Source organism: Schistocerca serialis, chromosome 2 (genome assembly GCF_023864345.2).
Source record: "Schistocerca serialis cubense isolate TAMUIC-IGC-003099 chromosome 2, iqSchSeri2.2, whole genome shotgun sequence".
Lineage (NCBI taxonomy): Eukaryota > Metazoa > Arthropoda > Insecta > Orthoptera > Acrididae > Schistocerca > Schistocerca serialis.
In genome coordinates this window covers 723,553,082-723,569,203 of record NC_064639.1, presented here as the reverse complement: position 1 = coordinate 723,569,203, position 16,122 = coordinate 723,553,082, and the positions used below count along the sequence as shown (strand labels likewise).

General features: G+C 39.8%; 1 protein-coding gene across 1 annotated transcript in view; it reads left to right on the top strand.

The window, feature by feature from the left end:
- LOC126457920 (zinc transporter ZIP10) overlaps positions 1-16,122 on the top strand; it is a 304,826-nt gene that overhangs the window by 219,743 nt on the left and 68,961 nt on the right. The window contains exon 2 of the mRNA XM_050094614.1: positions 5,435-5,603. Within this exon, the coding sequence (XP_049950571.1) occupies positions 5,435-5,603 (169 nt within the window). The remainder of the gene's footprint in view (positions 1-5,434; positions 5,604-16,122) is intronic.

Below are 16,122 nucleotides of genomic sequence, written 5' to 3'. Positions count from 1 at the left end.
GGAATTGACGATATTGTGTACAGTGCCAGAGACCAGTTTTCCAGTGTATTTAGGTTAACTGACTTAGAAATACTTGCCCATATGATTGATGTTTGCCTGCACCAGTGACTAGATTCAGTGATTACAACAGAACGCTCCTCAGTGCTCTTGAAGTTGAGTGCAAGGAGGACGTGAAATCAGCTGTTGAGCGAGTTTTAAATATTAACAATGAAGGGGAAGAAGGGCACTGTGTAGTAGTGAAGACAGATCTGTGTGTTTCTTGTGATGGAACGTGGATAAAGTGCTTTTGAGACTGTTTTAGGGAGATCCTTATGGCTCACAAACTAAAATAGAAAAACTGGAATGTGTGAGACATGGTCAAAAGCGATTCTCATATTGAAGAAAGAAATTAAAGGCAAGAAATTAGAAGATAGAAAGCCAATGAGAGGTGTTAACAGACTGACAGGCGAAGAAATTCACACTTTACAAGTATATTATGGAAAAGCTATCAGCGATAGCCCAAATAGTGTGAAATCAATGCAGCATGGCTATGTGGGCAATATTCTTTCACAAACTTTCCGCGCATGATAATGCTCAACATTCCCTTTGTGACATATCATGGTGCAAATATCTTCAGGCAGAAGCCAGTGGAAAGCCGTAACCCACAAAACTTTCTGTTTTTGATGTTATAGAACAAACTATCAGGTACCTAGCCAATCCTGAACCGCGGAAAAAATGTGTACAGAACGCAAATGAGAGCTACAATCATCGTACATGGGTGTGTTTTCCAAAAACAGTATTTGTGTCCTCAATTATTGTGAACATAGCTGCATGTGATGCCTGTCTAGTGTTCAGTAGTGGAAACGCAGGTGCTTGCAGAGACTAGGCTTTCATCCAGGTGCATTTACATTTGAAGACACAAGCATCGATGAAGTGCGACTGGGCAAAACTCAGGCAGCAGAAGAAAAAATGCAAAAGTTGGCCAGGCAAAGGAGGGAGGGGAAGCTATTACTCCAGGAAGACGAGGAAGAGAATAAACATTATGGATATGGACAGCATTAGTCATTAGAGGTATAGCAATATTGTCAAAAATTGAAGTAAACAGCGAATTACTGTAAACTGACTTTTTTGAGCTATAATGTACCTTTCAGGTACTGAAATTTGCACAGTTCTTAAGAATTACTTACTGAATAATCCCGTGCAGCACCTTTCCTATGTCTTTTCTCTGAGAAAAGTTCTCCTTTAAAATTTGAGAAAAATAGAGCAGTCCCGGGTAACACAAAACTGAAAAATTAATTTCAAAGCAACTATGACCTAAAGAAAAATCTGTTCCATGTTCTTAATTAGCCACTTATGCAGATATAAACTGTGAAATTCCATTTTTATTGCTTGATTAGTTTACGAGGAAAGGTACATTATAGAAACAATGGTAACTAAAAATTCAAATCCTTTTAAAATGTATGCCGATGTGCATTTTAAAACCAATATTGCACAGAAATTCAAGCATTAAGTTTTACATAATAGTCTCAAGTTTACTATTACCGGAGTAATATTTTTGGAGATACATATGTCTAAGCACAAGAATGCATTTTGCCCTACATCTGTCCTTAAGGGAATCGATGGTTTGCGCTCTTGTGCTTTGGTAAAGTAAAGAGATCGGCGTGGCGAAATACTCTGTTCGAGCCTCAATAGGAACTAAGGGTTCAGCTGCAGATTTGAGTTTGCCTATTGTTAGACCTCGCAGATTTTTCCACAGGACGGCAGTCTGTGAAAGTTCTCAGCTAGACTGGCTAATTCGGTTGCTTCGTTACTTGTACGTTAGATGATTATCAAAGGTCAGTTGCCGTTCGTATGTCCTGTGTGGCATACCTCTGAGACGCATGAGATTCATTTTTAAAATTATACCATGCCAGACCGGTGCCTGGCCCCACATCCATCTGCAGCGACTCACTGCAACTATCGTTATTGCATAACAGTCGGGCATGAAATGCTATCCAGTTCGGTATAGTGAGTTTTAAAACAAATTTTTTGCGCCCAATGTCGGAGATCAGTCACAATGAGGTTCCTTCCTTCCTCACCGCCTCTAAATTTGGGTCTTCCATTCTGTCTCGTCAAAAGACCAAAAGACTTTACCACGGCACAGGTGACAGATGCCGGATGAGCGTCTGCCTGCCAGGATAGAGTTGGCAGAGCAAGCAAGGACGAGGCACCAGCAAACTGTCTCCGGAGAAAACTCAATTACCGCTCAGCTATTTATACGGGTGCTTCATTCCGTGTCCTCTAGGACTCGCCGGCCATTACGCTAGAACCGAACCGTGGGTTTAACCTGAGAGCCTTGATATGGCTGTTAATAATAGCAAAGTCTGAAAAATAAATGGAGCCATGTTCCCTCACCATCGTCTTTCCGGCTGATGTCAGACTGGCAAAGAAACCTGCGCACGATTGTCAAAATATCTACTTTGACGGAAATCTCTGTAGACTGAAGGAGACACACATGCCATACATTCAATATGAGTACGTCTTGAAAAGCGAAATCTAGTACCCGACCCACATTAGGACCTGGACTGCCAGCTTTTCGTAGGCAGTCGCCCTACCGTTTAAATTACCTGTGCATGCCTCCAGGCCTGAATCTATGTTCGAAAGGCATGGATGTTTGCTCCTATTACTTCTAGAGTTCTGCGGGGTAAGTGGAAGTAAACACCACTGGGGTACGCATTTGGTGGAGTGCTGTGGTTTTACCGACCGTGTAAAAATTCAGTGAAATGAAGTGAATGGAATGGAATCAATTGTTATGAAGAGAGTGAAATATAATGGCGTATGAAATAAATCTGCGACATCCGTTCGTAAAAGCGGAACCGGCAGACTTTCCATTGTAGCGACATATTTATAACTTTACGGGTTCAGCACTTCTGAATGGAATTCTATCAAATCGTATCACTGCGTTTCTTTGGCATCATCCCAGTTGATTCCATTCACTTCATTCCAGTTAATTTCATTCAGCTACTACGGATGAAATACCCAGGTACAGCTACGTAAAACACAGTCGTCAACCACGCCTTATCGTCATTTCGTAGCTTACGGTGCCTTTCATCCGATATTATTGTATGTGCTGAAGACTGTTCATCTGAAGCCAGATTAAATCACTATTGTGTAGTTCTGTATCAGTAGTTCGACATTATGTCCCTCAACAAAGCAAAAGGAGCTGTTTTCGGATCATCCCAGTTATTAAAAGTACAGCAACGGGGTAAATAGTCTGGGAAACCATAAACGAATGTCTGACGGGATGTCAACGATTTTTATCTTTAGTCTTTGAAACCCATTTGCGATGTTATGTTTTCTCTTGATGCAGCTGTTGGTCAAGGGAAGAAAACTCATTGAACAGTTTGTGATATATCAGGACATTGAAAGGTCCGTCGTGTTAGTTCAAATGGCTCTGAGCACTATGGGACTTAACATCTATGGTCATCAGTCCCCTAGAACTTAGAACTACTTAAACCTAACTAACCTATGGACATCACACAACACCCAGCCATCACGAGGCAGAGAAAATCCCTGACCCCGCCGGGAATCGAACCCGGGAACCCGGGCGTGGGAAGCGAGAACGCTACCGCACGACCACGAGATGCGGGCCCGTCGTGTTAGTATTTTACTATGCAGTACAGGAAGAAATTTTACGTGTGTGTGTGTGTGTGAAATCTTACGGGGAGTTAACTGCTATGGTCATCAGTCCCTAACCTAAATTATCCTAAGGACAAACATACACACCCATGGCCGAGGGAGGACTCGAACCTCCGCCGGGACCAGCCGCACAGTCCATGACTGCAGCGCCCTAGACCGCTCAGCTAATCCCGCGCGGCAAGAAATTTTACACAGTTTACAAATCGACAACGGTTTCCTGTAACATTCATCTTACTGAAGAGTCCAAGATTAGCATCTTTCTTACGGTTAAGGAACCACTCCGGCGAAGTTACAGTAAGCACAGATTTACGAAAAGTGAAATATAACGCACAAAGGCACAATATAAAAGGAGTTTTACATTTCAGAATGGCAGTGTATAGTGATGACGTTAAGTTTTACCGTGAAAATCGTCGATTATCTTGTGAAATATGTCCCATGTTTCGCAACGTGTCCGTCACTGAGACAAGCGCAGCCATAAAATTTCTGGGTACAGTTGCATAGACTCTCTTTCTTTGTATAGTGTATAACTTTCGCCGCTCCCATTATGTTGAGTGTCTTAGTAAGCCTCGAAGAGTGTATAGTTTCTGAATTACCTGTACGAAGCACAACAAAGATTTCTTGTTAGTGACTACAGACTTCTTACTTCCTCAGGACAACCTGTGTTAAATGATCATGAAAGCTAAGTTTCTTGAACTATTTATAGTCGTCATACAGACGGCCAGAATTTCTTCAGTACTCAAGCTATGCCTGAAACCATAGTTTACCGAGCGAAGTGGCACACTGGTCAGCACACTGGACTCGCATTCGGGAGGACGACGGTTCAAACCCGCGTCCGGCAGTCCTGATTTAGGTTCTCCGTGATTTCCCTAAATCGCTTCAGACAGATGGCGGGATAGTTTCTTTGAGAGGGCACTGCCGACTTCCTTCCCCATCAATCCCTAATCAGATGGGACCGATGACTCCGCTGTTTGGTCCCCTTCCCCAAGTCAATCAACCAACCAAACCAAAGTTACAGAACATCTCAAAACATTGAGGGTTGCGTACATTACTCATAATTCATTGCATTTAGCCAGTGAAACTGTCAAAGCATGACACACAACCACTCCGGGCCTTAAGATAAGGGGTCTCAAAAAATAAAACATGCGGGAATTGTTCTTGTGCCTCACTTATAAACGAAAAGTAGGTGGCTTTGATTTCCACAGTTTCTAGTAGTCTAACAAGAAAACGAAATAATCTTTTTAAAAAAGTGTGTGAAATCTTATGGGACTTAACTGCTAAGATCATCAGTTCCTAAGCTTACACACTACTTAACCTAAATTATCCTAAGGACAAACACACACACCCATGCCCGAGGGAGGACTCGAACCTCCGCCGGGATCAACCGCACAGTCCATGACTGCAGCACCTGAGAGCGCTCGGCTAATCCCGCGCTTTAAAATAATCTTACCCACAGAACTGTGGATATTAAGCGTTTACAGAATATGTGTGGTAGTTTCTTGGGACTTTGCACCCGTAATTAATTTAAATTTTTGGGTTCCTTTGAGTACTGGCAGTTGTGATTTATTGTCAAACCGACAATAGAACGCCATCTTATAAGCTCTAATGTACTTGCAATCAATTCTGAAGACTAAATTTTGGAAACAGAAAAGTATAATGTAATCTCTAACGATAATTAATTTCCGTACAATTTTCGGCTTTGTAATGTTACGATATTGCAGCAATGTACTGTTTCCATTGAACGTAGACGTACGAGTAATGGGCTCGTTGTGGTGTACAGGGCTTCGAACACTTGCTGGAGAACCTGGGCATCGGGCGTCTGGAGTTCGACAAGTCGCACAGCGTGGCGCTGCACCGCATCAACGGCACCTTCCAGGAGGTGCACGACCAGCTGCGCCTGCACACGCACCACCACCACCACCGCCGGCGCAGGGGCATCCCCGACACAGGCGAGTACAGGCGATGCTGCCCCGTGCCTACTCTACGCTATTCTCATGGCGCGCGTGAAAGTGAACACAGGCGAGAAGCCGGTAGAGTTTCGTGACGTCAGGCAGTGAATTTTCAACTTTTTGTGTGTCCATCCTTGTGGTTGATAGTTTGTGGGACTTCCGACATTCATTTATTGCAATAAAATGAATCACCTGTAGCCGTCGTTTTGATGTTATTTTATAATATTGCTACCAGTTTCGGTGACTCAGTGCACCATTTTTCAGGCTTGCATGCGTGAACAGTAATGATAGCATCGTCAGCTTACCAACCATGCAAATACAAAGAGAGATTAAAACACAATAAAACTCAAGAACATTACTATATCAGTGGATTTACAGTAATCATTTGATAAAAGCCAACAGATGCATCCATTACCACATACCTAAAACAGAAATATATATAGTATACTAGAACAAATTTCCACTCTATACGTTGTACCAGTCATTAATGAAATCATTAATTAAATATCACATGATAAAAATTAGTCAGATGACACACTAAACTGCAAAATCCTGAAGTAACCCACCAAACTAAAGAAATAAATTAAGAAAATTATAGAGGTATGAAAGAAACATCAGAAATAAGTAAACCAAATAAATACGCATCTATGTGCAAAGGACATTATCAACAATATCTAAGTGTCGATACAGGTAAAGCTATCAAAATGCTGATGTGAAAACCTTATATGGGCATATTTATGTCCCATGCCCATTTCATTCATATGACGTAAATATGTGTATATACGGTTTTCACCTCAGCATTTTATAATTTCGACGTGATGGTGGCTGTAAGTGTTTCTTTTTAGTACGTAATTGGAATTTCACGTTCTGCAGCATTTTCAGGTGTGTAAGACAGATTCAAACAAGTTACATTTTAGCTTGTGGAGAGGAACATGGTGAATAACATAAAAGATTACTATTTTATTCGTAGTTTCTATTTTCTCTCTAACTGTGGTATACGAGTGTATTTCAAAATGAAATTCAGTCGGCAGTTGCACAAATTTCGCTTTACCGTTTTCAACAGATTATCTGTCGTCTTCAGAAGCTTAATAGTGGTTTAGCAGACGTTAATATCTTCATAATGCCCCATTATTGTGCTAGGTCAACAACTTGATTATGAATATAAATGTGATTCATTGACTTAAATAATCAATCTTTGTTTACAATTATCACATACAATATGTACATTTTGACATATCATGACATTTTGCCTCGGTGCCTATGATACTGACATCTACTAAACCAATATCAACCTTCTGAAAAGGACACATGAATCTGTTGAAACCGTTAAAGCGAAACCTTTACAACTGACTACTGAATTTTGTTTTGAAATAGCTTAGGAAGCGCCATATTGGATTAAGTCGTTGTCGTTGAGGCCTGTGTTAGGTGGTTTTTAAATTACAGCTAATGTCCTATATATAAATATATTGGAAACAAAATGTTTCGCTAATAACTTATTAGTACATAAATTGTCTGTATGTAAATACGAAAATGGTTCTATGTTCAGACTCGAAAATGTCGGATGAAATTTTAATAAACCAATATGTTTAAGGGTGTAGTCTATCACCCACTTTATTAATGTATTGACGACGTAGTTATGAAGGACAAATATGGGAGACAATTAGAAATGAAAACAGGATAGCATACCATTACCTGCTCTATTATATGCCGATGACCAGATGAGTACACAAGAAACAGAAGATAATTTACAAAGATCAGAATATAGATTGAGCTCAAACGAAATATACTACTTGTTAACTACATCTGCGAACAAGATAATGGCTTTCAAAGGGAAGAATCCAGTTGTATCGATAATAGCAATTAATGAGAAAATTTTAGAACAAGCATCCCATTCAGTTATCTAGGATGTGATATTAGTTTTAGCTATCACAAGAACATTGAAAAAGAGGTTAATAAATTTCGAGGTATCTGCAGAACAATCTGAAGGACTTTGGGAAGAAAAACAAGAAAGGAAACGCAGACAAAATTCTAAAAGCCCCTACTGCTACTGGAGAGGAGTAGTGATCTCATCAGAGTGATCCTATAGTTTTAGTAAAAAATGAGAATGATAAACATTTCATTTTATGTGCAAGACTATTGCATATTTGCATCGCGCTTACTGTATGGACATCGGGACTTTTATTTTTGCCTTTAACCATTTTCTTTAGCATTGGAGTTCTTATTTATGTGTACTGCAGACATAACGACGTGGGTAGCATATGCATACAGAGGCAAGTGCCCATATTAATACCGCGTATGCAGTAATTTGACGCGCGTTGATTTTCATAACAAACAGTATGGTGTGCGAGCCAGATGGAGCCGACAAGTGCCGCCGGAGAGTGCTGCAAATCACGATGAGCAGGACGACACACCAGCTCTTTTCCGAGCGTTCGCCGATCACAATGAAAACCACTTTTGGTATGCTTTGTGACGCAAAACACAGAGTAGGTTGAATAGGTTTATCAATAAAATGGCATTTTTAACACTGATAATAGTAACTGGTATTTGCTTCAGTGCTCATTTAAGCAAACACCACTACACATCGCGATATAGACCAAATCTAGCTACATGTTACATTAAATAATTAGGCCGATGCTGTAAATATATATTAGGCCATTCTGCTACAGTATATTGAGCGTTATAGTGGGGGAAGATCTCTACTGCATTAGGTATTTCCACATGTATGTGTGCGAATGTCAGTCTAGATGAAGAACCTGCTTTGTGTGGCCTTGGAATACAGGATAACATGTTACTGGCTTGTTTAAATGAAAATATAACCTCTGTGAATATGCCAGTAACAAATAATTTTTACCTAGAAAGACAATCATATATGGTGCAGAATATTTACTTTATGGTAGGAAGAAACAGAACAAATATAACACTCAGGGCAGTATGATTACAGATCTCATCTCAGTGGCAACCTGTAACATGATTCAATGGGCTACAGTTCAACTACCATTTTAAATAACAGTGTAATGTCAAATATCTCAGTACAAACATAGAGCATTCATTCTTACAAATGATAAAAATGTAACAGTAGTTACTCAAATGTGTTCACACGTTATCAGTAGGTTTATTGGTTCAAATGGCTCTGAGCACTATGGGACTTAACTTCTGTGGTCATCAGTCCCCTATAACTTAGAACTACTTAAACCTAACTAACCTAAGGACATCACACACATTCATGCCCGAGGCAGGATTCGAACCTGCGACCGTAGCAGTCGCGCGGTTCCGGACTGAGCGCCTTAACCGCGAGACCACCGCGACCGGCAGTAGGTTTATTTATTTACTTTTTTTTTATTTACGAGCTAGGTGCCGTAGGACCAAATTGAGGAGCAAATCTCAAAGGTCACGGAACGTGTCAACACATGGAATTACAACACAAAAGTAATAACAGACAAAAATAAAATGTTTATGAACCTGAAAAAGTCAATCCATAATTTTAAGTAAACGCAGTCAACAATACAACAAGAATCAGCTTAATTTTTCAATGAACTCTTCGACAGAATAGAAGGAGTGAGCCATGGAGAAACTTCAGTTTCGATTTAAAAGCGCGTGGATTACTGCTAAGATTTTTGAATTCGAGTGGTAGCTTATTGAAAATGGATACAGCAGTATACTGCACACCTTTCTGCACAAGAGTTAAGGAAGTCCGATCCAAATACAGGTTTGATTTCTGCCGAGTATTAACAGAGTGAAACCTGCTTATTCTTGGTAATAAGCTAATATTGTTAACAAGAAATGACAGTAAGGAACATATATATTGAGAGGCCAAATTCAAAATACCCAGACTCGTGAACAGGGGTCGACAAGAGGTTCGTGAACTTACACCACTAATTGCCCGAACCGCCCCTTTCTCAGCCAAAAATAACCTAAAAGAATGGGGAGAGTTCCCTAAATATATAATACCATACGACATAAGCAAATGAAAATAAGCAAAGTAGACTAATTTTCGTGTCGAACGATCACTCACTTCAGATACCGTTCGAATAGTAAAAATGGCAGGAGTCTTTGAACAAGATCCTGAATGTGGGCTTCCGACAACAGTGTAATATCGATCTGAACACCTAGAAATTTGAACTGTTCAGTTTCACTGATCATATGCCCATTCTGTGAAATTAAAACGTCAGGTTCTGTTGAATTGTGTGTTAGAAACTGTAAAAACTGAGTCTTACTGTGACTTTGTGTTAATTTTCTACAAGCCATGAACTTAGGTCATGAACTGCACTATTTGCACACAACATTGTTTACTACCAAGCTAGTGTAATCAGCAAACAAAAATATTTTAGAGGTACCCATAATACTAGAGGGCATATAATTTATATAAATAAGGAACAGGAGTGGCCCCAACACTGATCCCTGGGGCACACACTACTTGACCATACCCCACTCAGACCCCACATCACAGCCATTCTCAACATTGTGAATAATGACCTTTTGCTGTCTGTTGCTAAAGTAAGAGGTGAAGCAATTGTGAGCTCCCCGTATTCTGTAATTGTCCATCTTCTGGAGCAATATTTTGTCATCAGCACAATCAAACGCCTTAGTTAAATCAAAAAATGTGCCTAGCGTTCGAAACCTTTTGTTTAACCCATCCAGTACCTCACAGATAAAAGAGAATATAGCATTTTCAGTCGTTAAGCGACTTCTAAAGCCGAACTGTACATTTGATAGCAAATTGTGTGATATAAAGTGATCAATTATCCTCATATACACAGCCTTTTCAATAACTTTAGCAAACATTTAGAGCATAGAAATAGGTCTAAAGCTGTCTACATTATCCCTTTCTCCATTTTTATAAAGCGACTTTACTACTTAGTACTTTAATCGCTCAGGAAACTGACCATTCCTAAAGGAAAAATTACAAATATGGCTAAATACAGGGCTAACATGTGCAGCACAGTATTTTAATATTCTGCTAGGCACTCCATTATAACCATGAGTCCTTAGTCTACAGTGATTGAATTATTGACTCAATCTCCCCCCTGACTGTATCAAAGAGGAGTATTTCAGACATTAATCTCGGAAAGGCATTCGCCAAGAAAGTTATATGATTCCTTGTAGAAACTAAATGTTTATTTAATTCACCAGCAATGCTCAGAAAATGATTGTTAAGTACTGTACATATATCTGATTTATCAGTAACAGAAATATTTTTTTTCTGCCAGCTGACTTTATGTCATCGACCTTTGCTGCTGACCAGACATTTCCTTCACAACTGACCATATGGTTTTAATTTTATCCTGTGAATTAGCTATTCTCTTTGCATACAACAAACTCTTTGCTTTCCTAATAATATTTTTAAGCACCTTACAATACTGTCCGTAATGGGCTACTGTAGCTTGAGTGTGACTACTTCTAACATTTTGATATAATTCCCGCTTTGTTCTATATGATATCCTTATCCCACTAGTCAGCCACTCGGGCTGCCTGTTACTGCTAGTACCCCATTTAGAACGTTATAATGGAAGGCAAATCTCAAAGAGCATGAGAAGTGTGTTAATGAAAGCATCATATTTACCATCTATGTTATCGGCACTATAAACATCCTGCCGGTCTTGTTCCTTGACAAGGTTTAAAAAACTCTATTGCTGTTGGATTAACTTTCCTACATAGTTTGTAAGTACATGTGACATTTATTTGAGTAGAGAAGCTTTTTAGTGTTAAAATTTGTGCATCATGGTCAAATAACAATACGCATTAGCAGAAATCAATGCTCCCCCTGCAAAGAAAATTTCGAAGTGAATAAACCCCTGAAATATATAGCATTTCTGCTCACTGTTGCCATGTTTTAATCATTGGATGTACCACTGAATTATGTGTAAGTTAACTAAATGAAGTAGCAGTCAGTATGGTAAAAGGACGTCCACACAGTACTATACAATACCATGTAACTTCCGTGTAAAATACTTGGTACCGTTTTTATTCGCCGTCGTCACATTTTCTTATACTTCCTGTCCTCTCGTACTTTCGGACGTTATTATTTACGAAGCTTCGTAAATACTGAAATCAACATGGTGTCTGCACGGTTTGGATCAGTCAGCCAATCGCGTCACGGAACACGACAGGTTGTGGCTATTTTGGGACTTAACGAGTAGCAATTAAATTAATAATCTTCGTTGCCCGTCAGCTTCGTTGTTACAAATATTTCACTGCCTTTCCGAATATATTACGGAGCCGAAGTTGTGGTTAGGTTGGGGGGTAATACCAGAGCTACATTTTCTTCTACGTTTCGAAAATACAGCGACAAAGTATCACAGTGCATAATCTTTCAGCGTACCAAGGTATCGTTCTCTGTTCCAAGGATCAGGAAAAGGGAAAGCACGAACATCATTCACGAATGTTTAACTACGCTGAGACTATATGAAGCCAATTGTGTTTGGCAGCAGGCACATTTAGATCTAAATATGCCCAGTAAAGACATTTTTACCCATTCGCAAAAATTCCTAGAAAACACCATCGCTTCTTTCATACTGATGAGACTGCCGTAAACAAATAAATCAAACTGACTATTTAATTGCCAATATTTGATTGCTCCTCACTGAATACCTATTTGCTGTTAAACATTTACCACAGTGACCCATGCAGAACACAGTCCAGCACAGAAAATAAAGAATCTCCACTCACAATAATGCTGACGCATTTTCAGAGGAAGTGTTGTAATAGCCTCCCCTGGCAGTGTGTGCTCTTGCTGAGGTGGACACCCGCCTTAAAGCTTCCTGTCCTCTCGTACTTTCGGACGTTATTAACCTTGACCTCTCACTCATTCACTGTGATTTAGGTCAAGCTACTAAAGGGAATTAATGACAGGTAGGTAAGTGAAGAGTTGTAGGAAGATTCAAAGAAACAGGTGTATTGAATGAAACCGTCAGATACAGAGACAAGAAGCTCACTTTATCAATTGACGTGATAGCACTAAAATGGGTGTGAAAGCGTGTTTAGACTGTTCAGTTTATCAGTCCGGCATTCACTGATCGCTCAACAGGAGAAATTCAAATATAATATCTCATCCAAAGTTAATCAGCCGGTACTTTCGCGAAACAGTCTCTCAAATACTCCTCAATGGTATCCAACTACCATACCAAAAAACAGTAAAAGACCTTGGAATAATCTTGGATGACAATCTAAACTGGGAAGATCAAACAGTCACAGCTTGCCGGAAATCGCTCTCCTCCCTACATGCAATCCAAAAATTCAGAAAAATATTTCCAACCTGTGTTAAACAAAAATTAGTCCAAACACTAGTCTTGCCTAATCTTTACTACTGTGATGTAGTTCAACACGGCACAAATAGTGAAAATTCGAGATGCCTCGAGCTAGTGATGAATGCTTGCGTTAGATACGTGTGCAATATACATTTGTATGATCATATCAGTCCTTCATACTCCCAGCTAGGTTGGATACGCCCACATAAGGTACGCGGTCTCCACACGATGTGCTTACTTCATCGATTTCTTAGTCACTCATGCCCCCAATACTTATCTTCTCACATTAAACACCTATCATCATTCCACAACCGCAATACCAGATCGGATACCTCTAGCATCTTGGCTGTACCTTTACATAACACAAAATCTTTCTCCGTGTCATTCTCCATCTCAGCCATACGACTATGGAACGCGCTCCCCTGTGATCTGAGTCTTATCCAGAACCACTCAACATTCAAGAGGGAACACAAAACTTACATATTAGGGACGGTATAGCCACCATTGTTGTGCCCCCCCTCATATTTTTCTTTCTCCTCTCCATCATAGCTTCGAATTTTACCATTCTATTTCTCTTTCTCTAACCTAGCTACCTCTTCTATATCTCTTTCACCCCATTCTATCGTCTTAAGTCTCTGTTCGATGTGAATAACTCACAAGGTCCAAGAATATAACGAGAAGATTCCCAACCAGCAATAGGACTGACATTCATAAAAGAAAAATATGTTTACTTTCATATACATAGTAATTACTACTACTACTACTACTATTATTATTATTATTATTATTATTATTATTCTTGATTGTTATAATTATTTTTGATTGTTATAATTATCCTTGTACTACTGTTATAATCTCTATTTTTTTAACATTAATACTGTATAACACAAGGTATGTCCATAATGTTCTGTACAAACTGAAATTCGTTCAATCTGAGGATGCCGGTTAGGTGTAAGAAAGGGCCTGAAGGCCCTAATCTTGCCAGGTAAAATAAATGAATAAATAAATAAAATAAATAAAATAACTGCTTCTTTTGCGACGGTACTGGAGGGATCACATTCAAATTGCAATGTACTGAAGTATCCTAACGACCAACTTCACCTTGCAGGTGTATCTCTGAACGGGAAAAATTTGTTTTGGTAGAAATGGCCATCGTATTAGAATAAACATGTATCGTCTCAAAAGAACCAGCATACCTATATGTCCTGTTTATGTATCATCTTTCTGTCGCTCTCGCATCAGACATGAAATTGTTATGCAAATTTTCCGAACTCTTAATTAGTCAAGTTTCATAATTTATTTTATAGTATCAGATGTCCTTCATTTTCTTTGGCGGAATTAATTCTCAATAGCCAACGGTCTTTTCACGTTAGAAACACCGGTCGCAGGTTGTTGTTGTTGTTGTTGTTGTTCTTATTATTAATCGTAAAGTTTGATCATCGACCTTTGAGAGTGTGGCTTTACATCGTACTTACAAGGGTCGGGCAAGAATATGGAAACAACGCGAGAAAAAGATGCTAGCCAAGGCCACAGGTTGAGCAGTTGTCGTTGACCACCTGTGTAATGTCCTAAATAAGATGCATATCTCAGTCGTGATCAGAGCAGTGCTCTATGTTGCTGTGAGGCCACTATGTTGAAGGTAAGTGAAATCCAAATGGGCATACTGCTGGTGCGCGTATGGTGGGTGCTTCCTAACCAAGGTAACCGAAGTGTTACTTATATCGCATACAAGGAAAACGAAGAAAATCAACCGCTAAGTCACAACGTGGTCGAAAATATGAATCGAGTGATAGTGACGGACGGTCACTGAAGAGGAATGTGACGACAAATAAGAGGACGACAGCTGCAAAAGTCACTGAGGAACAGAATGTCGCACCTGCGAACCCCGTCAGCACCAAAACAACACGAAGGTAGCTCCATAAATTGCAGGGGAAGCTGGAGTTTCAGAACCATTAATCAGTGATACAAATGCTTTTAATAGAAAAAGTGGTGCCCAAGGCGTAACACCTGGACTGTGGAACAATGAAAGAGTCATTTGTTCGGATGAGTATTATTTCAGTTTGTTTCCAACTTCGGGCCCATGGCGAGGATTCGGTGGTGATTTGGGCAACCATATCGTGGTAAACCGTGGGTTTTACGGTTATTCTGCAAGGTCGCATTACTGCCAATGATTACCTGACCATTTTGACTGATCTCGTCCACGCCATGATAATGTTTGTTCCCGTACTGTGAAGCTGTGTTCCAAGACTACAGGCCCCCTGTTCACACAGTTGGCGTCGTCCAGGATTGGTTTCGTGAGCGCGAAGATGAGTCGTCACATTTCCACTGGCTAACAGTCACCAAATCACAATTTTACCGAGTCTTTGCGGTCTACTTCGTAAAGAAGGACACGTGATCGCTATCCACTTTCATCATCTTTACCTGAGCATCATTTGTAGACTTAGAGAAAGCTTTTGACAATGTTGACTGGAATACTCTCTTTCAAATTCTGAAGGTGGCAGGGGTAACATACAGGGAGCGAAAGGCATTTACAGTTTGCACAGAAACCAGATGGCAATTACAAGAGTCGAGGGACATGAAAGGGAAGCAGTGGTTGGGAAGGGAGCGAGACAGGGTTGTAGCCTATCCTCGATGCTATTCAATCGCTATATTGAGCAAGCAGTAGAGGAAACAAAAGAAAAGTTCGGAGTAGGTATTAAAATTCATGGAGAAGAAATAAAAACTTTGAGGTTCGCCGATGATATTGTAATTATGTCAGAGACAGCAAAGGACTTGGAAGAGCACTTGAACGGAATGGACAGTGTCTTGAAAGGAGGGTATAAGATGAACATCAACAAAATCAAAATGAGGATAATGGAATGTAGTCGAATTAAGTCGGGTGATGCTGAGGGAATTAGATAAGGAAATGAGACACTTAAAGTAGAAAAGGAGTTTTGCTATTTGGGGAGCAAAATAACTGATGATGGTCGAAGTAGAGAGGATATAAAATGTAGACTGGCAATGGCAAGGAAAGCGTTTCTGAAGAAAAAAAAATTAACATCGAGTATAGATTTAAATGTCAGGAAGTCGTTCCTGAAAGTATTTGTATAGAGTGTAACCATGTATGGAACTGAAACATGGACGATAAATAGTTTAGACAAGAAGAGGATAGAAGCTTTCAAAATGTAGTGCTACATAAGAATGTTGAAGATTAGGTGGGTAGATCACTTAACTAATGGGGAGGTATTGAACATAATTGGGGAGAAGAGCAATTTGTGGCACAACTTGACTAGAAG